This window comes from Trematosphaeria pertusa (assembly GCF_010094035.1).
Source record: "Trematosphaeria pertusa strain CBS 122368 unplaced genomic scaffold BU26scaffold_24, whole genome shotgun sequence".
Taxonomy (NCBI): Eukaryota; Fungi; Ascomycota; class Dothideomycetes; order Pleosporales; family Trematosphaeriaceae; genus Trematosphaeria; species Trematosphaeria pertusa.
In genome coordinates, this window is record NW_022987235.1 from 127,556 (window position 1) to 149,088 (window position 21,533).

The following is a 21,533-nucleotide window of genomic DNA, read 5'->3' on the forward strand; positions in this document are numbered from 1 at the left end:
TAATATAAGGCTTTCGATAATATAAGGCTTTCGATAATAAAGTACGTTACTACTTATAGAGTTTATAATAAATAATATTATATCTAAGACTATAGAAGTATCTCTATTCTTTATAAATTATAGTTTTTATCTAAGACTAGAGGTTAAGCTAGTATAGCTAGTACTACTAAACCTATCTACTATATAAAAATATAAGTTCTTTAGAGCTAATAATATAGCTAACTACTTTAGCTATATTCTATTCTAACTAAAAGTACTAGCTATCTAGTCTATTACTTAGTATAAATACTATATAAATAAAAGATATAAAAATATACTATAATTTTTAATATAAGATTTTATCTATATTAATATATAAATTATAAAGATAAATAAACCTATAAAAAAGAAAGATAATAAGCTTATAGAGCTATATAAAGTATTAAAGATCTATAACTAATTATATAACGTACTTTATAAGCGAGCTAGTTATATAAGCAAGCTAGTTACCTTCTCTTAGCAACGAAAATTAACAAAAATTAACCTGTTTTTCTTAAATAACTAAGTAAAACCTTAATATCTTTCTATAAAAATGTATATATATATTCTCTATAGTATATTACACCTTATAGTAAAGTTATACTACAATATATTACGTAATTAAAAAGCTATACGTATTTAACTAACTTTAAAAAAAAATCTAGTTTACTTCTAGTAAGTACTATTATATCTCTATAATAATATATAAAACTTATAGTATATAGTATTTATAACGTAATAAAGGTTTCTAGAAAACTTCTATAGCGCTAGCTATTCTAGGTATAGCGTAATAAGAGATAGAAGTTAGAAAATTTCTTCTTTAGAGTTTTCTCTTCTAACTATATATATATTAGTTAATCTAGCTATATAAACTTATAATTTTATAAATTATAGTATACTTAAACTATATAGAGCTTATTAACTAATAATATAGTAGCTTTAAGTAGTTATTTAAAAGTAAAGCCTTTTTATAGTATAGTAGAAAAAGATAGAACTATACTAAAACTATCTTAAATTTATTACTTCTAAATATCTAGAAAGCTTATAGTATATATAATCTTATAATATATAACTTTATATAGCTAGATTATTAATATATATATATAGTTAGAGAAGAAAACTCTAGAAAGACTTTTTATAAACTTCTATCTCTTATTACGCTATACCTAGAAGAGCTAGCGCTATAGAAGTTTTCTAGAAACCTTTATTACGTTAGAAATACTATATACTATAAGTTTTATATATTATTATAGAGATATAATAGTACTTACTAGAAGTAAACTAGATTTTTTCTTAAAAGTTAGTTAAATATGTATAGCTTTTTAATTACGTAATATACTTAGTATAACTTTACTATAAGGTATAATATACTATAGAGAATATATATATAAATTTTTATAGAAAGATATTAAGGTTTTACTTAGTTATTTAAGAAAAATAGGTTAATTTTTATTAATTTTCGTTACTAAGAGAAGGTAACTAGCTTACTTATATAACTAGCTTGCTTATAAAGTACGTTATACTAGAACTTCTATTATATATATAAATCTTTCTAGTATTCTATAACTTACTACTCTACCTCTAGTATACCTCTATAAGGCTTCTAGATTAATAGGTAATTAATAAAGTAGAGTTATATTATTTCTATAAAAAAGTTCTTAAAAGAGAAAATAAAATAGAAAAACTTACTAAAAAGTAGAAGTTTAATATAATACTAGACTACTATAATAAGTAACTAGAACTATAGTATCTTATTAAATAGAAGAACTACGCTATAATATAGTAACTAGTATTAGACCTAAAGAGTTAGAATAACACGCTACTAAGATTCTATACCTAATACCTAAATAAGCTAAGTTTACTATAATAGATAAAAAGGCTATAGATACTAGTTAGTCTAAATTTTTTATTATTTTATAAACTATCTAAGACGTATAGTATACTAGAAGAAAGGTACTATTATAGTACTAACCTACTTATATAGTTATATAATCTTAGCTATTTTAGTATCTTAGTATAGTAAATATCTACTCTATATCTTTATATCTTTATAGCTTAATATTATATAACTTATTATATATCTTAAATTCTTATTTTTTATTTACGCTATAATATACGCTAAGAGATAGTTTTTATCTATAATAATAAAAAATAGTAAAATCTATATATTATCTACTACTCTTACTATTATAATTACTAAAATCTACTTATAATTATTTAGTTAAAAGCTCTTTAGTTATAATTATCTCTTAGAGCTAGTAACTACTATCTAAGATAATATTATTTCTATTATAAAGCTAGATTTATTAAAATTATATATATTTTTATTAATAATACTATACTTTATCTTTATATTATCTACTAGATTAAACTATACCTAAATAATTATAGAATTTTTTTTCTTTACTTTCTAATAGTTATACTTATAATTAAGCTATATTTTAAGCTTAGAATAGTATATAATAAAGTAGTTTAGCTAGATTTAACTAATACTATTCTTACTCTACTTAGTAAGTAGCTTATTAGCTATATCTTAAATAGTAGTAAGCTAGAGAGTAAATACTTATATATCTAGATTAAGTATATACTTAACTATTATCTACTCTTTATTCTTTATAAGCTTTATTAAGTTAGGTATTTTTTTATATTATAGAGTAATTCTATTATATTAACTATAGACTTTCTTCTATAGTATATTATAGAGAGCTATAGTATACTATAAGCTTAGCTCTAGATTCTATTAAATAGTCTAAAGCGTAAGCTATATCTAGAATTTATCTAAAGTTAATTAGATATTTATAGAGAGCTTTATAATAGAGATAATAGTATTTAGTAAAAGCTTAGTATTTTTAGAGCTTTTAGTAATATAGAGCTTTTACTAATATAAAGCTTTTACTAATAAAGTATATTAGAGTAATTCTATTATATTAAATATAAACTTTCTTTTATCTTATATTATAGAGAGCTATAGTATACTATAAGCTTAGCTCTAGATTCTATTAAATAGTCTAAAGTATAAGCTATATCTAGAATTTATCTAAAGTTAATTAGATATTTATAAAAAGCTTTATAATAAAGATAGTAGTATTTAGTAGAGACTTAGTATTTTTAAAGAGTTTAGTAATATAAAAGGTTCGCTAATAAAGTACGTTATCTACGTAGAGACAAAGTGTTTTTAGTAGCGTTAATAGAGAGGATTTATAACAAGGTGTTGTTCTAGAAGGCGCTGATACACTAGCCACGATCCATGGCCTTGGCCGATCGTGGCGGTGTTGCTGAGTCAACCCAAAACGCCGAAGCTGCTTAACCGCGATCAGTCTTCGCGACAGCCACTGTGCAACTCCACGATGCCGTGCAATATACTGCTATGTCTTCATCGCAAAATCAGCAAGAATCAAATCAAAACATTACCCCGCCTTCGAGCTTTACAGACCAACCGTTGACCCCGCCGCCGACCGACGAGAAGCCCTTCGCGCAAGCCCCTCGCGTTATCGCGCTCTTCCGCGAGATTCGGGCCGGAAAGCATAGCAATCAAGGCCCGTGGATCGAGTTTCAGCTTGCAGAAGGAGATTACGATAAGATAGAGCATCTGCTCAGCCAAGACGAGGAGCTGCTGGGTTTTGTAGAAGACAAAATAAGGTGGGTGTGCTCGAGAAACGATGGACATGGCGGCTAACAAGGAGGTCGGCAGGTATGATTACGCCGCGGAAAGTCGTCGGCTTGTCGTTCGCATGCCTACAGCCGTACACGAATTGTTCATCGCCCGCGTCGAGGATGCCGTATTTAGTCAACTGAAATCGATCCGTGAAGGATCGGACGATGCGGCAGCTTTTGCCCAGAGAGTGAACCCAGCTCGGTCTACTGAAATATATTTTCCAGTCGAGAACGATTCATCCGGCAGGAAGTCTAAACACGAGCCAGACGCGTCTTTCTGGCATGACAGTGCACAATACCCTGGGGTTGTCATTGAAGTGGCATATTCACAGAAGAAGAAAAGGTTGGAGCGGCTGGCTGAAGACTACCTCCTGGACTCAGACGCCAGCGTACAGGCTGTTGTTGGGCTGGACATTGAGTATGGCAAGAAAGACTCGCGCAAGGCAACGCTCTCGGTGTGGCGTGCCGGAGTTTTCCGCACTGCTACTGAAGATGAGCTACGGGTAGTGAACGAGGTCGCGGATGAGGTAGGCTACAACTACGATTCTCTCATCGTTGGTATTCTGACGTTGATACCAGGCGTTCCGTGACGATCAAGGGAACGATACCGACCATCCAGGCCTACGGCTACGCCTCAGTGATTTTGCGTACGAAGAATTAGTGCAGAAGGAGCTTGGAGACCAGAATCGAGAAATACACATATCAGGTCAACAACTTTGCCAATTTCTCGCTGCGGCGGAGAGCAAGATACAACAAGTGAGATCACTTGGCAAGCATTCGGTTGCTCCTGGTGTCCATAAGAGAAGGCGGTCGGAAACGCCACCAGAAGAGATCGCTTCGGGTGATGAAGAGCGATACATGGAACAAGAGAGGGGAGTAGCGAAGCGTGTGGAAGCCAAGGACTTGAATTACGAAGATACATCCTGAATCAAAAGCTCGTCAGAATTGACTAGAGGATCTCATCCTTGACCCAGTCCCTAGGGCCCTAGTGCTGCGCAGAAAAGCTAACATTATCTAAGCACATCTCGGTCTAGAGCCCTGATTGCGATCCCGCTCATCTGACCCACAAGAAGCCCGTGGTGTCTGGATCTAGTTTCCGCAGTGGGCCCTCGCTTCAGGTCACCCACATACCCGAACTCTAACCTCAAGGCACGCCGGACACGCACAAGCACTCACTCACTCCAGTATCATCTCTTAAAAGGTTCAACACATTGTGTGAGATTCTTCCTCTGCTGCTATCGAATAGAGAATGCAGAACAACAACGGTTGGCGTTGGGTCACTCCTCCGGGCTGTGGCGTTGTGCTCGCTTAGCTATGGAGGGCACTTGCATACCACTTCCTCGTCCTTGCGTTTGCGCCAGTGCACCAGTCACCATTCAATCTAAGCTGCATCGTAGTCACCGTCTTCCCTTTCGTACCTTTTATTTGCCTTAATATACCTCGCAATCTTATGTAGGTTGTTCGAACCATTTCCGCAACATTACCGGAAGAGTAGTTTCAGTATCGTGGATTTTTCGCTACCGGTCTCGCCGACATATGCGATTGTTTCGCCTGGTCTTGCAGTGAAACTCATTCCCCTTAAAAGCGGTTTCCGGTCTCCACAAGTGAAATTGACATTCTGGAACTCAACGTTGCCAGAGTCGAATACAAGTTCTTTGGATGACCGGTCGATCACAGGTTTCCGAAGGAGCACTTGAAGGAGCCTTTCGGCGTGAACAAGCTTAGAGTTGGCCTCTTGATATGAGTTCCTGTCGCGAAGCCAGAATTCTTCATGAGGGGCCTGAGCAGAACTTGGAGCAACAATAGAGGACCGAAACCATAACATCAACATCATCCATAGAATAGGGTTCTATCTGATTCTGTCGTATCTTCAAAGTACCTATAATACGACCCATCAGTCATCAGACCCCGAGTGAAAGCAGTGCATGGGAGAGTAAGCGCACCCTTTCGGTATTTGCGAGGATGCTCAACCTCGTTCTCGCAAATCCTTGCGCCGCTGCACTTCAAACCGCGTTGTCGACGTTGGTCAGCCTTTAAGTGGGTATGAGCTAGTAGGGAAGCTCCCTTCCCCAGCCTCCGCGGCCCTTCTCTGCAAAAGTCTTCTTCCTGATGCTTCCGTACGACCCGTCTGGACACGATCTGCCAGGACACCAAGAGTAGAAGTGTCTGATCCATCTCCTCTGGATCATCTCTTACGACCTCAGTTCGCGAAGACCCTCAACTTCCGATCCACACCTCCCGTGGCGATAACGCAGCGGATCTGCACATCGGGGGTACCCACTCCAGTCCCCTTCGGCGTCCCATTGCTTTCGCCATTCTGCCCCTCAGCAGCGCCACCATAAACCGCAGGTACATCCTTGACAATTCCCGGAGCCCACCTTAGACAGGTGATGAAGCGTTCATGCTCGTCCCTGAGCACCTTGACGCACTTGCCTTCCTGGCTTAGGTCCCAGCACCGTAGCGTTCTATCATCCGACACCGAAAGGAGATATTTGCCGCCGGGGTGAAAAACGAGCGCCCGAACCCAGTTATCATGGCCTATCAGTGTCATGAGGCAAGTCCCGCGAGCATCCCAGAGTTTGATAGTCTTGTCACGCGACCCTGTCGCCATAAACTCTGCCGTGCTACTTGTACGTGAGGGCTTCTTCAGTCCAGTCAAGGATGTAAGATACTGGTACGAGGCAGGTGGAGCAAGTGCGCAGCATTCATTGAAGTGCTCGTGACCAACCATTGTCAGCTTGATTTCTGGGTTGGATACGGAGATATCCCATAATCGAGCAGTCTTGTCATCCCCGGTCGAGAGGAGGAAACGTCCGTCAAGCGAAGGGTAAACATCTCGTACCCAGCCGGTATGGCCTTGTAGTGTCTTCACACAATACCCAGTGGTGACATCCCATATCTTCAGTGCCTTGTCTCTGCTTGCGCTGACAAGCAAGTTTCCGGATGATGGTACTCCAGCAGCTCCGGAAGGTATGAAACGGATGGCGCTGACGCTGTAACCGTGACCTACCAAGGTCCGAATGTTCTTATACTCGTCTGCCGGATCCCATAGCTTAATAGTCAGATCGGAGCTGCAAGACGCCAGAAGGATACCACCTCTTGGGCCGCCATAGTCAACATCCAGTACTGCTCGCGTGTGGCCTTTGATCGTCTTTTCCAGGTCGCCAAGTTCCCAGTCCCATATTTTGATAGTGTAATCGTCGGAGCCGGAGGCAATGGAGGAGAATATTGGATGGAAAGCAACGCAGTTTATAGTATCTCGGTGTAATTCCAAAGAATGTCGAGGAGGGGATCGAGGGAGCCAAGAAGTAGGGTCTTGGTTGCGCCTAGAGAGGGAGGTAGGTGTTGCGTTATCGAGCTCGGATTGCAGTGCCGCGTTTCGGGACTCGAAGTCCATTAGCTGTGATAGAATGCTGGTTAGACATCGCTGTGACAGCGGTGGGCAGATGTGGTAAACGGAACGGAGAACCTGCTGTGCACACATGCCTTTTTCTGTAACCGGACAACGCTTGTCCATTTTCTCTCCAGCAATGTTTCGTATTTCTTCGCTGTAGATGTATCGAAGACATCTTCCCCAAGGCTCAACTCTGCCCTGAGTGCAGCGGCGGTGTTCGGTAGGTTATTCGCCGACAGGTATGCTATGATCGACTTGTGTCTGGAAGCAGAGCGTTAGCTTCGATCTGGAGCTCATCACCGTCCCTCATCACCAGAGCATGTACGCACAGCTCTTCAGCTTGCCGACTCGTCAATGTACGACTCATGCTGGGATATTGTTACGACGGTAGCATCCAAGTCGGCCTCGTGCGATTCCAAAGGGCTAGAGCCACTATTGAAGCCACTTCCTCCAATCGTTGTCTTCTTGCAACGATCACCGTCGACTGCAAGCAGAGAGGGGTAGTGAACGGGGGTGTCGAGGAAGAAGTCGAGGCGTCGATCGCGAGCGCCGAGGGAGCAGAGCGTCCTCGGGCTAGAAAATTCGTATATCGCAAGATGTTAGAAAGGCAGTAATGAGCCAGGAGAGAAGATGGCGATCAATGGGTTTCAATCGTCCGTGTTCAGGCATCGACATTAAGCGGAGAAGGCCTCGAGGTTTTTCCTTCTCCGAGATCCGGCGGTCCGTGCCACTTTCCTCGGCGCTGATGACGTACGGTGTGCAAGGCGCATTTTGACTACCAGCAAATTTCCCTCAACCAGCTAATGTTCTCAACAGGATCGAATTAGAATGAGTTCAACGCTTGGAGCGGTCACGTTGCCCTGCTGCCTGTAAGGCATGGGTATTTTTTCGCGACCCGCTCTGCCCTTCCTCCGCCCATCCACTCACGCTCCGCATTTTGACGAGAAACGTACATTTATCGATCTTCCCTCAGCTCTTCTGTTGTCAGGCTCACAAGCATTCCGGTCAGTGATGGCAAGAGTGGAGCGCAGGAATGATTTGTTGAAGTAGGAAATTGAGGAATACAGCATATTGGGGTGAGGTGTATTGTATTGAGTGTATATGGCTCCGAGAAATCGAAGAAATCTCTGTGGCGCTAGTGCCCGATTAGGAAGCTTGGCGATGGATCCAACATGATTACTAGCACCGATGGCAAGTAAATATGTCACGCATTCAAAAGTGATTTTGATGGCCAGCTTTAAATATCCCGTTGGGAAGCCTTGGAAGGAACAGCTGATATGCCTTTGAAACCCACAACTAAAATGGAAAAAAGCGCACCTACCACCCCCACCGACGAACCACCACCCGAAAGACAAAACAGCAACGAAACTGACATCCCATGACTTAATGAGTCCTTTCCCAATCAACGTTTAGTGCCATGTGGGGATTAGCTGTCGCTGCTCCCACCTCCTAGTTATGGAAATCATCTAGGCATGAATACTCTATATTACCATTAATACAACCCGGTTGTTCGCAGCGGGTGAGTTTCTTGCCCGTTCCTTTGCACTCATCGCAGTCTTTATTAGGATCGCTCTTCTTGGCTCCGCCGTTGCAATTCGAACCAGAACAGGTCTTAGCGGTAGAACTGATGTAGTAACCCCTATAGGTACCGCGGCATTTGTCGCAAGATGTTTTTCTTATCTTATTGTACTTTGTTTGTCCGCAGTCGGAGCAAAGTTCAGCAGGCATTGTTTTCGAGAATGCTGGTATAATGTCAGAGCATAATCATCTAGTATGGTCAGCCGAAGTCGAGCGCAAGCCTTTGATTGCTCGAACAGGCACGTGAGCAAACGCGGTCGCGTCAGTTTTCAGCCTTCTCGATTCAGTACGACTCGATGGCTCGACGAGGCGAGTCGCTGTAGGTGGCAACACGGGCAAAGCTCTTCGCGGCAGCAACACAGATCAGCTTCGACGACCCTATGGCGTCAGGCGACTCATAGGCGGGTCTAATTAGGCGCAGGGCGGCGAGAAGTGGAGGTGGAGAGTCGTGGGGACAGGGCTTGCACGAAGGGCTTCTCGTCGCTCGGCGGAGGCGCCAACGGCGGGACCGTCAAGCTAGAAGGCGGTGTAATATGTTGATGCGCCCTTATAGGAGTCTACGACATAGGCATAGCCGTAAGTTGTGCTGCATCGCGAAGGTTGCTCATGGCTGTCGCGCAGACTGATCAGGGAGTCAAGACTGTGCTCTAATTGACTCAGCAACAGCGCCACATATCCGCTAGGTCGTATGACGTACCTGTGGCTGGTGCTATGCCCAGGGGGACCCCTTGACACCAAGCCAAAACAAGTCGCCACAACATTCACACGTACAGTACTAACAAAACTGCTCAAGCTCCGCAAGTGTGAGGTGGCTACAAGGGATGAACTGGTCGACGGGGAGGCAGAGAGTAGCCAAGGTTTAAAGTTTGATCCCAAGGCTGCGGGACTCAGCGCCCGCTTGCTAAGGAATTTGCACAGCCACAGGCCTGACAGCCACAAGCACGCCCGCCTTGGTTATGATTATATAGTAATTTTGTGCTAGCCAGAATTGGTAATCGCTCCTATCGAGGCACCGACGGGCATGGCTGCCATTCCTGTTCTTGTGTGAGTCGGCATAGTCGCAGCGGACGACGAGGCACGGGAAGCTATTCATTCGGCCAGCTGCCTCCACCTCAAAGCAGAGAATGTCCCACGCTCCCTACTCACTCTGCTATATTGCGCCGCCGAAAGTTTGATGCCCATTATTCCTTGCTCTCCTTCCGCCGCAGCGAGCCATGGTTCATGCCCGTAGCACGCGCCCTATCTTATCCTTTATGTATCCCGACAGCGCCTCGTCTCCGACAAGCCGGTGCCCTGACTTGTCCACGGGTCTTGCTGGGTGTACCTTCGGCTCGGATAGCTTCGAATAGCGTGATAATTCGTTGGGTTGCGCAAAGGGCTTCACGTCGGTCAGCGGGGGCGTCAACGGCGGGTCCGCGAAGCTAAAAGACAGTGCGATATTTTGATGCGCTGTTAGAGGAGTCTGCGACTGCGGACAAGACATGCTGCAGGATCTGCGGCCAGGCAAGATGCTAGGCTTACGGGAGCGGGGTTGGCTAGCCCGCTCACTCCCGCTATATATTTCTCTTTCACCCAACCCCCCACGCAGATTTTTTCTTCCTCAACCACCAACAGCACTCTCCACTCCCACAACACCATATCTCACCTCACCTCACTACAACAACACAACCGCCACCATGGCCGACAAACTCCGCGATCGGCAGAACCTCGAGGCCCTGCAAGCCCGCTACATCGGCACGGGCAGTGCGGATACGGCGGCTGCTGAGTGGCACGCCAACATCGCTCGCGATACGCTGGCGTCCTTCGTGGGGCATCCGCCCCTCCTCACGTACGCGGCGATCGGGCTGGGGCAGTCACGCGAGCAGACGCGGCTGCAGATGCTCGAGAAGATGGTGTGGGGCGCTGGGCTGCCGCCGGCGAAGGTGAGTTACTCCTCTCTATTTCTACACACATATGTCCGTTAAATAGCGCTAACATGTCGCTTTAGAGGGAGAGCAAGAAGAAGGCGGAGGTTAAGGAGGAAGTCAAGATCAAGACAGAGGAGGAGGAGGAGGTCTGGCCTTCTCCTCCCCGACCGCCGAAGGTGAGTTACTCCTCTCTATTTCTACACCCATATGCACGTTAAATGGCGCTAACATGTCGCTTTAGAAGGAGAGCAAGAAGAAGGCGGAGGTTAAGGACGAAGTCAAGATCAAGACAGAGGAGGAGGTTCAGTACGACTGGCCTCGTCCTCCCCGACCGCCGAAGGATGCGCCCAAGGCGGACAAATACGGCTTCGGGCCGGACGGGCAGCGCGCCCGTTTCTGAAGACCAAGTTGAGACTGGAATAGAGGCACAGCGGAGCTCTCAATGACCGATCCTACCTTTTCGTTCAGAGGATCCCAGGTCGAACCCTGGACGCAGCGTGGCCAAGTCTGAATACACAGTGGCGAATTCATTACGTCAACGCTGTGGTAAACATGTGCAAGGAAATGGCAGAGTGGAGAACGGACAGGCTATGCGGCGTAGATAATCAATGCATACCAGAACACTTCCTTGTCACGCCCCCGGGTAGCGATAACTTCAGCTCACTTCAGGCGGGGTGTGAGGCGATAGGCATGGATTGCTCTTCGTTCGTCTTTGGCCATGCTAACCTAGGACCCACGAATATCATTGCGGAGGATAAGCCGAAGTTGGGAGAGGTAGGGATTATTGACTAGGAAATTGCTGGCTACTTTCCTCGAGGCTGGATTAGGACTAAATTTCGAATCTCCAGCGGGATGAACTTGTCTGCTTCAGCAACCGATGATCAGACCTGGTGGAGAGCCGAAGTCCAAAAGGCGCTTGGAGCTCAAGGGTTTGACGAACATGCAGAGGCCTGGATGGAATGGCGAGGGTACAAAGCGCCCCAACGGTGATCCGACAATCAGATATTTTTGCTGAGAATGTAGAGAATAGTCTTATGATTCCTGAATAGACGGCGGCGAAGTCTTGTAAAGATTCCTATTAACAGTACTCTACTATAAACGTGTCTCTGCCTGCATTCCAGTGCTACTCTAACAGCTGTAACCCCTACACTAGCCCATGGCATCATAGCTGCTTCCATTTCTCTGCCTTTACGCGCTACGGACAATTACTATGACTTCAGTACGCTGGATACGGAGACTGACTACCTTATCAGGCTGTAGCAATAGGAAGCGCAGCACCACAGATGCTGCCATCCGCCAAAGTTCCTTCGCATGTTTCCTTGCCGGTTATATTGTTGTATCCACATTTTGGACAATTTACCGAGTTGACAGGCTCGATATAGTTGCCGACTGCCATCGTGAAGACTTGAGGGCGGATAAACGATCAAGGACGGTGATAAGCAGCCGACAAGAGCGGGGAGCGCAACCGAACGGGTTGATGTTGATTGAGGAAGCCTTGAATGATAACTAGTAACTTCGACACAATCACAGCGAGTTCGCTTCAATTTCGGTCGATTCCGTGGCGGGAGAGGTGGACGAGATACTGTACCATTGGCGTGTACGGGGACTAATTATTGGATGTGAGCAAGACGCCTTCGTCTTGCTGATATAGAGACCAGGAGTGGCTCTAGGAAGGGCATACGGACCTGCCACTCTGGAGTGATGTCAATTTGAACGGCAGGGCCCTCGGGGACCTTGTAGAAGAAGACTTGCGCATGCTCAACGAACGGAGAGTTGGGAAGTGCCAGGAGTTTCGACTTGACACCCTTTGGCGCACTGTTGATGTTGATAATGAAGTCAACATCCTGGAAGCCGTGTCAGTCCGAATAACGGCTACAAGCAATAGTAGAGCTTAGTACCTCGGTCGTTCTACCGTTGGGAATGTATTTCCAAAGGGCTAAACCGCCAATGACGGCCACACTGGCATCTGAGAATTCGCTGATGCTCTTGAGAATGGCGATGACTTGGGCGGCAGCTGATTCGAGCTCGTTTAGAGAAGGCATATTACAGGATAGTGAAGGATAGGACAAAAGCAAGAAGCGGAGAAAGGACAGCAACTCAGGAAAAGCGTAGCGGATTGGAGAGCCTGTAGTCGTGCAGGAGATATATATACTTACACGAAACGACAAAATTCTCGAGACTTCAATCGTGCTGTGCCTCTCTGCTGATCTTCTGAGACTGTCCGTAGGGGTATTCAAACGATGCCATATCCTATTGTTCCCGGCGTCTCGAGGGATCTCGTTACAGGAGGCGGCGCATCGAACATTGTGGCGAGCGTTAAACAGAGCCCGGGGGCAAAAGATGGAACATAGGAGGCGAATCGCCGAAGTAATCAAGCAGAAGCGCTCGCAGATGATGCGTGTCAAGCTGTTCATATCCTAACTCAGGCCCGCTTTTTTCAGCAATGTTCGCGAAGCCAGCAGCCGTCTCGAGACTCAATGGCTTGTATGTGGAGTTATTGGTAGCAATTTCTGATTCGCTTCGCTGAATGATGACGGTGCGAATCCCCGGACACAACGCCGCCAAGCGCTGGCACGTTCGAGCAAGTCTCTGGAACCGGTACCATGATAGACCGACGTGTTCGAATTTTGAGAGTCCACCCGCACTAAAGCTGTCTAGGACGGCTATCGCGTTGAAACCACCGCCGAGATAGACGACCGTCTTCTTCAGATCGACCCAGTAGACGTCGCCGATTGTCGCTGTGCCCCTTGGACCGAGAACGGGCTTGACGTAGGATCGTTCCAGCAGCCGCCGGGCTTCCCTGCAGGACAGGCCTGCCAAATACGGCACGGGCCCGACGAAGGCCATGGTGAAAGGCAAACGATTCGCGGTGAGGTGGCTACCTGCAGCACTATTGGGAGCCGCAGCCCAGACTGTCCATACCGAGAGTGCGTGTTCCCAAACCAGGAGTCGCAGTTCTGGGGGGAGCGCGCTAAAACAGGCGAAATTGTCTCCGGCACACATACCTTCTCGAAATTCGCGGTGAGAGACTGGATGGCAAAGTACGCGCGTCGACTCCGGATTTTGAGGGCGGCGTTGGTGTATGTGGTAACGAGAGGTGTTCAGCGGCAGCTGGTCTTGGCACTTCAAATCCGGTAGTGCCAAGCCCTCCAAGCGCCTACGTTTACCATTTTGTATATCCCCGTCGCCATCCGCACACAATCCAACAGCAATCACCCGAGACCTTAGCGACTCTGACGGAAGCAATTGTGGAAGGAAAAAATGTCGGATCTTTCTCCATCATTCGTGACATCCATTGCGCAGGCTCTCAACTCGACCCACGTTCCCTGCGTCCTCTGGGGCCACTATCTTCTCAATGTCCACGGCGTACCATCTATCATAGGCGTAGGTACCCCTCGATCGCAAGAACTCTATGTCCTGGCCTAACTCTGTACAAGTCGATTGACTTTGTCATTCCGGACGGCTGTTTGCAGGCTGGCGTCAAGGCGCTCTCTCAGACCAGCAGAATAACGCCATGTCAACATGGAGAAACCTGTCCCTCAGGCCCACAGGAGCGATATACGCCACCGCCCGCGTTCCACATGCACGTCGAAGCCTCAGAAGTCGCAGTGGGGCTCTATGTCCAATCCGAGACGCTCTGGTTCCTGCCAGCACTGGACGAGTCTCTCCTATGCCCGCAGAAACCCAAGCTTCCCCCGTATCTTGTTCTCGCATCTGACCAGACCGTTCTGCCGCCTTGGCGACCTGGCCGGGGATCAGGCGTGTTCGAGCGGATCGAGCATCCAGTGGTTATTCCCCAGTCTATAGTCCTGTTGGAAGCATTTCTGCGCCTGTACGCACGTGATTCAGCGAAACGTATAGGTAGCTTCGCAATGCCCATGATTGGATATATGGAGCAGTACGTCGACGACGATGGATTCCTGGATGCGAAGCAGCTTCCCGAACCGCTCAGAACATTCTACATGGAGCTGCGAGAGGGAAAGAAGCCAGTTCGTCAATGGACCAAGGAGTTGAAGAGGGCTCTTGGAATGCCTGACGAGGATCCTGAAGATCATCCCAAGTAGTAGAGTAACGACATATTCCCCAACACACGCAACCTCGTTTCCATTCCCTGGAGTCGCTACAGAGCTACAGACTCGCCTCGCCACACTTTCCATGCTCCCGACCTTGCCCACTTAAGCACATTCACACAATCGGCCAACTACCTCAACACCGCCCCCAGCACCCAACCAGCCCTCGCCATCACACTCTCTCAAACCACTCCTCAACACCTCAAATTCCCAACCCACTCCATCCACCTGCCAAAAGCTGAAGTTCCTAATGGAATCCCGGCTGCCCATCACCCACCAACCGCCTACGCCCGAACGCAGTTCGCCAGCCTCCTGCCTCTATGAGTCTTCAGCTGCTGACGCCTCCGGCTCCGACATCCTCTCTAACTCCTTTTTCTCCGCCACTAACTTCTTCGAGGACCTCACACTCGACGAGTTCCTCCTCGGCTCCGCGATCCTGCGCCGTCCGCCCCGCGGATGCGCGTCCGAGGAATGTGGCGACTACGCCGTGGCCGCATGTGTACGATAATAACTGGTGTAATAGTGTAAAGATGAGTGGGATAATTTGCTGTTTCGGGTAGTGGGGTGTGTAGCTTTGGGGGCGTTTGTTTGGGTGGTACGGGGGAGTGGGGCGGCGTCGAGGGGAAAGGGGATTGAGGGGTGTGGTCTTTAGAATCAATATCAGCTTGGGATAATGTATTCTGGAGGACTTCGGCCTCATTTACGGAGACAGGTTGCGCAGGAGAAGCCGAAGCACGAGGTGCGAAAGAGGGCAATGTATTCATGAACCTGAGGGCCTTCAGCTCGGCTACATTGGGTTGATACTGCGCTGTCTCGAAGCCGGATAGTATAGGGCCTAGGGGGTGATAGATTAGCCAAGTAGCTCCTAGTACACTTTTCCCAGGCCTCTAGAGGCTTTTGGAAGCAGGGCATCCCCAGGCGCTCGAGGGGTGTGGAAAAGGGAGAAGAGCGGTATCTCTTGCGAGCCTGTGAGGAAGGCGAGCCCCTCGAACGGCGGGGGCGAGATGCAGACAGATAGTGCACCGGGGCCTCCAGGATGAGGTTTACGAGGTCGGATTGCATGTGTGCGTCGAGCTGCTTGCCTCGTTCATCCCCCTCAGATGCTGGTGATAGAAGTCTCACTTCGGCGTTGCGCTGCCTCAAAAACCACAACATCAGCGGAGCGGAAGCCAACTCTTGCACCATCCCGGGACCACTCCCTACTAACAGCGATACTAGGAGACGGGCGACGACGGTTCTCTAGCTACCGCATTCGACGGGCGCGCAATCTATTCGAGGCCGGTGGCGGAGATACTCCATCCGCTGATGAATCTACAGCGGCGGCACCAGCATCACCTCTGCAGACCATCTTCGCAAGCCGCGCTGCGATACACTCCTCTTACTGACTTCGATCGCAGAAGAGTCCCCTGACCGGCCGACCGAAGCGACGCGCCGCCTCGACCACCGACGTTTTGTTCCCGCGAGCCTGGGCGAAGGCGCCGCGCTTCTCTATTACGACCCCCGCATGGAGCTCTGAGCGTCCTCCCACTATGGGAGCGCGTGGAAAACATCGTGAGCAGGCAGAAGGTACTCAGGGACGCCCTGCTACTCCGAGATAGGCCCATATCAGCTCACGGCGGAATGAGAGCGGCGGGTCTGATACCGGAGGCGGAGCTCTACTCCAAAGATGGCGGAGCAATTCTCCGTTCTTGCTGTCTTCTGAGAACCGAAAGGATAAGCCACGGACTTATCGGCGACTCTAGCCCTTCGACAGAACGCTCGATCGGAAGGCCTGTAGTAAAGACCTCTATAGGACCAGGAAAGGCACCAGCGATACCGCACGAGGACCGACAAGCCATAAAACTTTTGGATCAAATCAAAGCTTCGGAGAGACTCTGATATCCACGGAGTAGGATAACCCGGCTGCAACAGGCGGCGCGTAACTGTCCAGCGAAACTTTACTTCCTGAACGCGGTGGACTACTCCCGTGGGCCTGAGCGAGGATGGAGGTGCATACTTCTGGCTGCTGCAGTTATATAGAGAGCCACAGCTTCTCATTCCCCGGCTGCATAGTCGCCGCTGACTGTCATGCAGATTTGCATTCTTCGCGCTCCTACACTCCCCAATCGCTAGCTCTTCAACCGAAACGTATGCGCATCACCGCTCTTCTCATCCGTTACCGTCGTAGACCCGCGATCGCCACTCCGAAAGTAAATACGGACAAGATAGGATCTAGAAACCCCGACGTGCTGACCACTTGGAGGATACCTCAAACAAACGGCGAAGATCTCTGGACAGAGGCCAGTCGGAAGCTGAACAAGTGGAATACAGACGGCATATCTCTCCGAGGACTCAACCTTTCTGAGTGCCTTCAGCGCGGAGTCCAGAAGTCGTAGGACCTATCAAGATCCTCTGGGCCAGCGGTAGATGCCCCGGCTTTGGAGGACCAGCAATCATACAGGGCGAGGCAGCTACAAGGCTCTGAATCAGCTACGCAGAGCTCTCCGAGCGTATATAGAGGCTGTTGCAGCTCGCGATGAGCTCCCAGATGGCCGTGACGGATGTCGGGACGCGATGGAAGGTCTGAATAACGTTTCGGCATTGTCCAGAAATGGGAAGGCTGACTCGAAGCGAGTTGTGGGGCAGGACAACCAGGGGTCGCACGCGTCCCTCACGACCACGTGACGACCTCCGCGAATGTCCGACTTTCCCTCCTCCACGCAAAGATGAGATTCTGGTGTCAGCAATCGCTCGATGCGCATGGCGGAATGGACTTACCTGGAGTTCGGGATTCGATGGCGCCGAGCCTGGAGAACAACATCACGACGCGTTCACGATGCGCACCCGGAACCGGTGGCTGAGACTACAAGAGGAAGCTTTATTCTTGACTGAGAGTATGCACGTCATGGCCTACGAGGGGCCGATACAAGAAGCCAACCTACTAGTATACACTCGCACGAGGCGCGTCTCCATTCGCGGTCCACGGCACTCATGCAACCTGGCTGGCCGCCAAAACCAGCTCAAAAAGTCAAACAGGAGTGTCTGTCCGGAGATTTCGATCCTTCCAGTACCTGGCATCTGCGTTGGCGACACCGTTAGCTTGTCCTTAGCCTTTGGGAAGCTTTATCTTCAACCCGTCATTCTCGATCAGGAACTTCTCGGCCTGCTTGTTGCAGGTATGCATGGAGAGTGTGATTTGACGCAGTGCAGTTTTTTTTTGGTTCTGCTATCGATAACGCGATCAGCCACTAGTCCCTTTCAGCCACCCTAGCGGAGGTGCCGCGGAGAAAATGCAGAGCAGCAGCGGCAACGCCTTGTCTCCGTGGAGATGGCGCCTCTACCTAACCTTTGCAGGTATGCATGGAGAGTGTGCGGCCCAGTACGGGGCAGTGAACGCCGCGGAAACATTGGAGAAGCGGGAAACGGGTCAGGGCGTGGGTATCGCGCTCAGTCCATTTGCTCCTCGCGGCCCAGAACAATGTTGAGAGCCTTCCGGCTCAGAATGACACTGTGCTCGAGAGCATTGAGTTTGGCCATGGCCGAGATGAGGGCGGGATCCTGGCTCTCAACGCGGATCTTCTCCTTGACACGCACCTCCTGCCCTCTGTACGTGAATGTGCGATCGGCCTCGTCGTGAACGGGGGGCCTCGCGCCGCCCAGTGCTACAGCCAGCCTGTCGCGAAAGCTGAAGCCGGCGTACGAGTCGTCGCCGCCGCCGTTCTGGATCTCGAGTGTCCGGATCTCCAGGAGGAGGGCGGCGTCGAAGATGAACAGGTGGAACGACACGTTGGGGGCCAACGGAGGGTCGAAGATCTGGATGGGCAGGGCTCGTTAGGCGCTCGAGAATAGGAGCGAATAGGAGCTCGCATTGCCTTACCTTCTCGTCTACGGGATTCTCCCACCATGGAGGCTGGACGTCTGAGTATCCTCTGAGCGCCTGTCGAGCCTCCTGAATGTGGTCGTGCAGCAGCCGCAGCTGGCCTGCGACGAAGTTGGCGTCCTTTGCATCGCCGGTCCAGGTTGTCACGTCGATGACATCCAAGCAAGTGTTGATCGACGTCCTCACCGAGGTCAGCTGTGGGATGACGAGCGTGGGTGCTTGCGGCGCGGAGGAAATGGTGAGGTCGTAGCCGGACGATCCGCGCGGAGGGGGGAGGCTCGACAGGCGGAGCTTGACATTCTATAGAAGAGTCGGGTCAGTCCCGAGGTCAGCGGGTGCAGATACATACATACGCCCTTGACTATGCGGGCCCCGACGCGGGTGACGAGCCCCTTCAGGCTCTCGGAGCGCACCGACGACAGCACAAGCGTCGAGCCGTTCTCCGTGGGCGCGAGCAGGGCGGCGCATTCCTCGAGGCCGGCCTTCAGCGACTGCAGCGTCTCACGCAGCTGCACCAGCAGCCATGCGAGCTCACGGGCCTGGGCAAGGGATCAGCGTGTCGCGACGGCTCTGGGCGAGCGCAAGACATACCTGCGACGCGGCTTGCTCGCTGGCGAGCCGGGCCGCGTCTATGGGCGGCCACACAGCGGTGGACATGGCAGACTCGGGGTGTGTACTGTTGTTTTGGGGGTAGTTTTGGGGGTAGTTGTGGGAAGCAGGGCCAATTCGCTTGGCAGAGGAGGTCCGGGAAAGTGCTGCCTAGGCGCTCGGGAGCCGGTGGCGGACGCGCAGTTACTGTCTAGCCGCTAACCGCTACTACTACTACTATTACTACTAGCCTAGATATTATATTTTATTAAGCTCTCTAGCTTAAAACTATTATTATAGATATTAAACTCTTAATCTACTTTATTATTAAACTATCTATAATTTCTTAGTAATAAAAACTAACAAAAATTAACTTATATTTCTTAAATAACTAAGTAAAATCTTAACGTACTTTATTATTAAACTCTCTATATTATTAAACTCTCTAAAAATACTAATTCTCTACTAAAAAGCTACTATTTTATTTAGATTTCTCTAACTCTAAGCTACTTAAGATAAATCTAGATAAGCTATCTAACTTATCTATAATATATAAAGCTAATTATTTATAAATATTTAGAAGATATAGTAAGTAGATTATATAAAAAAAAAAATTTAGTAGATAAGCTCTTATATTTTACTATAAAGCTAATAGAGCTATATATCTAAAAGGTTCTATAAGTAAAATATTTAAGAAACTAAACTCTAACTCTAAGCTATAATACTTACTACTCTAACTCTAGTCTAAGTAGCTATAAATCTAATCTATAAATAACTTATTATAGTTATTATTAATAAAATTAAACTAACTATCTAAATTAAATATAACGCGTAGAATAAGCTTAATATCTCTAGTCTAAAAAGTAATACGCTTTCTATAAATATAGGTAAGATTAGTAGCTATAAGTAGATTAGACTAATATATAAACTAATATATATAATAGAATATATACTTTATAGAAAAGTATATAAAAAGTTCTTAGTTAGTATCTAGAAAATACTAAGTATATTAGTCTACTAGCGTATATTAGCTTTATACTTAGTACTAATTTTATAGTAAAGATAGTAGAATAGCGTTATAAGCGTAAGAGTACTAACTATTCTTTAGTAATACTTAATCTTCTAAAGAGTCTATACTTTAATATATTAGTAAATTATATATAGAATTTAGAAAAATAATAATATAGATACTTACTACTAAACTCTATATAGTATATCTTAGATTCTTTAGACGTAGCTCTATAATAGATTTAAGCGTAGAGTATATTAATATTATAGCTAATTATCTTCTAAATACTAGAATCTATATTAGTTTTATAGATCTTCTTTTACTTTAACGTCTTCTAAGTCTTTTTATTCTTACCTCTAAGAGCTAAAAATAGTTAGTAAGACCTAATATATAGACTAATATCTAACTAACTAGTATTTATCTAAGTAGGTTTTTTTCTTAGTATCTTAGTAGTAATAGTACTATAAGAGCTACTATTACTATAACTACTATAAGTATAAGCTATATCTTTACGCGTAGGTCTAGCTAGATTATAATAGATAGTTAAAGAAGTTATAGTAGCTAATAGAGTAGGTCTAGTAAAACTATTAATTAGAGAGGTAAAAGCTTACTTAGTAGAAGTAACTAGTAGAGTAAGTCTAGATAGTAAAGTAGAATTAGACAAAGAAGTAGATAGATAACGTAAACTAGAAGATAGTAGAGAACGTAGACTAGAAGATAGTAGAGAACGTAGACTAGAAGATAGTAGAGAACGTAGACTAGAAGATAGTATAGAAGAAGTAGCTAGCAGATTAGAATTCTCTATTTAAGACTATAGAGCTAAAATATCTAACCTAGTAGAACTCTCTAGTATAGAAGAGAGTATAGAGAACTTAGACTAGATTTTCTAATAAGATTAGTAGAAGTTAAGACGTATCTAGAGCTTTAAATAAGACTTCTTAATACTTAGCTTTTCTATATTATAATAACGTAGAATAGAAACCTAATATATAGGTAAACGTGTTAGAATAGTAATAATAAGCATAATAAGAAAAGTTAAATTAAAAAGTTATAATAAAAAAATAATAATAAGAGTAAAAAGAAACTTAAGTACTTATAAAATAGTAAAATAAAAAGTAAAGAAAGATATTAGTTAAGCGTATTAGCCTATAATAGCTAAAATATTACTCTATATATAAAATTTACTAAGTAGAGTAGTAAAAAAGTATAGTATAAGAAAGAAGAAAATATTTAAAGATTAAAAAGTTAAGATAAAGGTAGCGTGCTAAAAATTATATAATTATATAAGTATAATATTATTACTCTACTTCTATAGCGTAAGCTATAAAATTCTCTTACCTACCTATAAATAAATAAAATTTTTAACTTATAAGTATTATAAACTAGAAAATCTATAACTTTTATTAAATATTATACTAATACTTTTTTTTATACTAATACTCTTTTTTTAGCTTTT

At 46.0% G+C, this 21,533-nt stretch overlaps 8 protein-coding genes across 8 annotated transcripts; 3 read left to right on the forward strand and 5 right to left on the reverse strand.

Moving 5' to 3' along the window:
- Positions 1-3,347: 3,347 nt before the first annotated feature.
- On the forward strand, positions 3,348-4,642 carry BU26DRAFT_544449 (uncharacterized protein). The gene is made up of 3 exons (XM_033831739.1): positions 3,348-3,657; positions 3,710-4,199; positions 4,252-4,642. Exons 1-3 carry the CDS (start codon positions 3,386-3,388, stop codon positions 4,597-4,599), a joined length of 1,110 nt encoding a protein of 369 aa, XP_033676341.1. The 5' UTR covers positions 3,348-3,385; the 3' UTR covers positions 4,600-4,642.
- An 852-nt stretch (positions 4,643-5,494) lies between these two features.
- Positions 5,495-7,740, reverse strand: BU26DRAFT_525176 (dynein regulator). The gene is made up of 3 exons (XM_033830444.1): positions 7,396-7,740; positions 7,159-7,327; positions 5,495-7,072 (listed from the first exon to the last, which is right to left on the reverse strand). The coding sequence occupies exons 1-3, from the start codon at positions 7,431-7,433 to the stop codon at positions 5,873-5,875; spliced, it is 1,407 nt and encodes a 468-aa protein (XP_033676342.1). The 5' UTR covers positions 7,434-7,740; the 3' UTR covers positions 5,495-5,872.
- A 741-nt stretch (positions 7,741-8,481) lies between these two features.
- On the reverse strand, positions 8,482-8,977 carry BU26DRAFT_176501 (uncharacterized protein). Its single transcript, XM_033820339.1, has one exon. The coding sequence runs from the start codon at positions 8,792-8,794 to the stop codon at positions 8,516-8,518; it is 279 nt and encodes a 92-aa protein (XP_033676343.1). The 5' UTR covers positions 8,795-8,977; the 3' UTR covers positions 8,482-8,515.
- A 1,343-nt stretch (positions 8,978-10,320) lies between these two features.
- Positions 10,321-10,951, forward strand: BU26DRAFT_571833 (SF3b10-domain-containing protein; the record flags this gene model as incomplete). Its single annotated transcript, XM_033834187.1, has 3 exons — positions 10,321-10,566; positions 10,632-10,727; positions 10,793-10,951. The coding sequence occupies 3 exons, from the start codon at positions 10,321-10,323 to the stop codon at positions 10,949-10,951; spliced, it is 501 nt and encodes a 166-aa protein (XP_033676344.1).
- Positions 10,952-12,161: 1,210 nt separating this feature from the next.
- BU26DRAFT_440823 (uncharacterized protein) lies at positions 12,162-12,593 on the reverse strand (the record flags this gene model as incomplete). Its single annotated transcript, XM_033824420.1, has 2 exons — positions 12,162-12,395; positions 12,450-12,593. The coding sequence occupies 2 exons, from the start codon at positions 12,591-12,593 to the stop codon at positions 12,162-12,164; spliced, it is 378 nt and encodes a 125-aa protein (XP_033676345.1).
- Positions 12,594-12,728: 135 nt separating this feature from the next.
- BU26DRAFT_176574 (uncharacterized protein) lies at positions 12,729-13,980 on the reverse strand. Its single transcript, XM_033820340.1, has one exon. It carries the CDS (start codon positions 13,552-13,554, stop codon positions 12,868-12,870), a length of 687 nt encoding a protein of 228 aa, XP_033676346.1. The 5' UTR covers positions 13,555-13,980; the 3' UTR covers positions 12,729-12,867.
- On the forward strand, positions 13,813-14,615 carry BU26DRAFT_535335 (uncharacterized protein; the record flags this gene model as incomplete). The annotated part of the gene is made up of 2 exons (XM_033831271.1): positions 13,813-13,935; positions 13,989-14,615. 2 exons carry the CDS (start codon positions 13,813-13,815, stop codon positions 14,613-14,615), a joined length of 750 nt encoding a protein of 249 aa, XP_033676347.1.
- A 3,432-nt stretch (positions 14,616-18,047) lies between these two features.
- Positions 18,048-19,137, reverse strand: BU26DRAFT_535336 (uncharacterized protein; the record flags this gene model as incomplete). The annotated part of the gene is made up of 4 exons (XM_033831272.1): positions 18,048-18,413; positions 18,478-18,780; positions 18,834-19,019; positions 19,072-19,137. The coding sequence occupies 4 exons, from the start codon at positions 19,135-19,137 to the stop codon at positions 18,048-18,050; spliced, it is 921 nt and encodes a 306-aa protein (XP_033676348.1).
- Between the last annotated feature and the right edge of the window lie 2,396 nt (positions 19,138-21,533).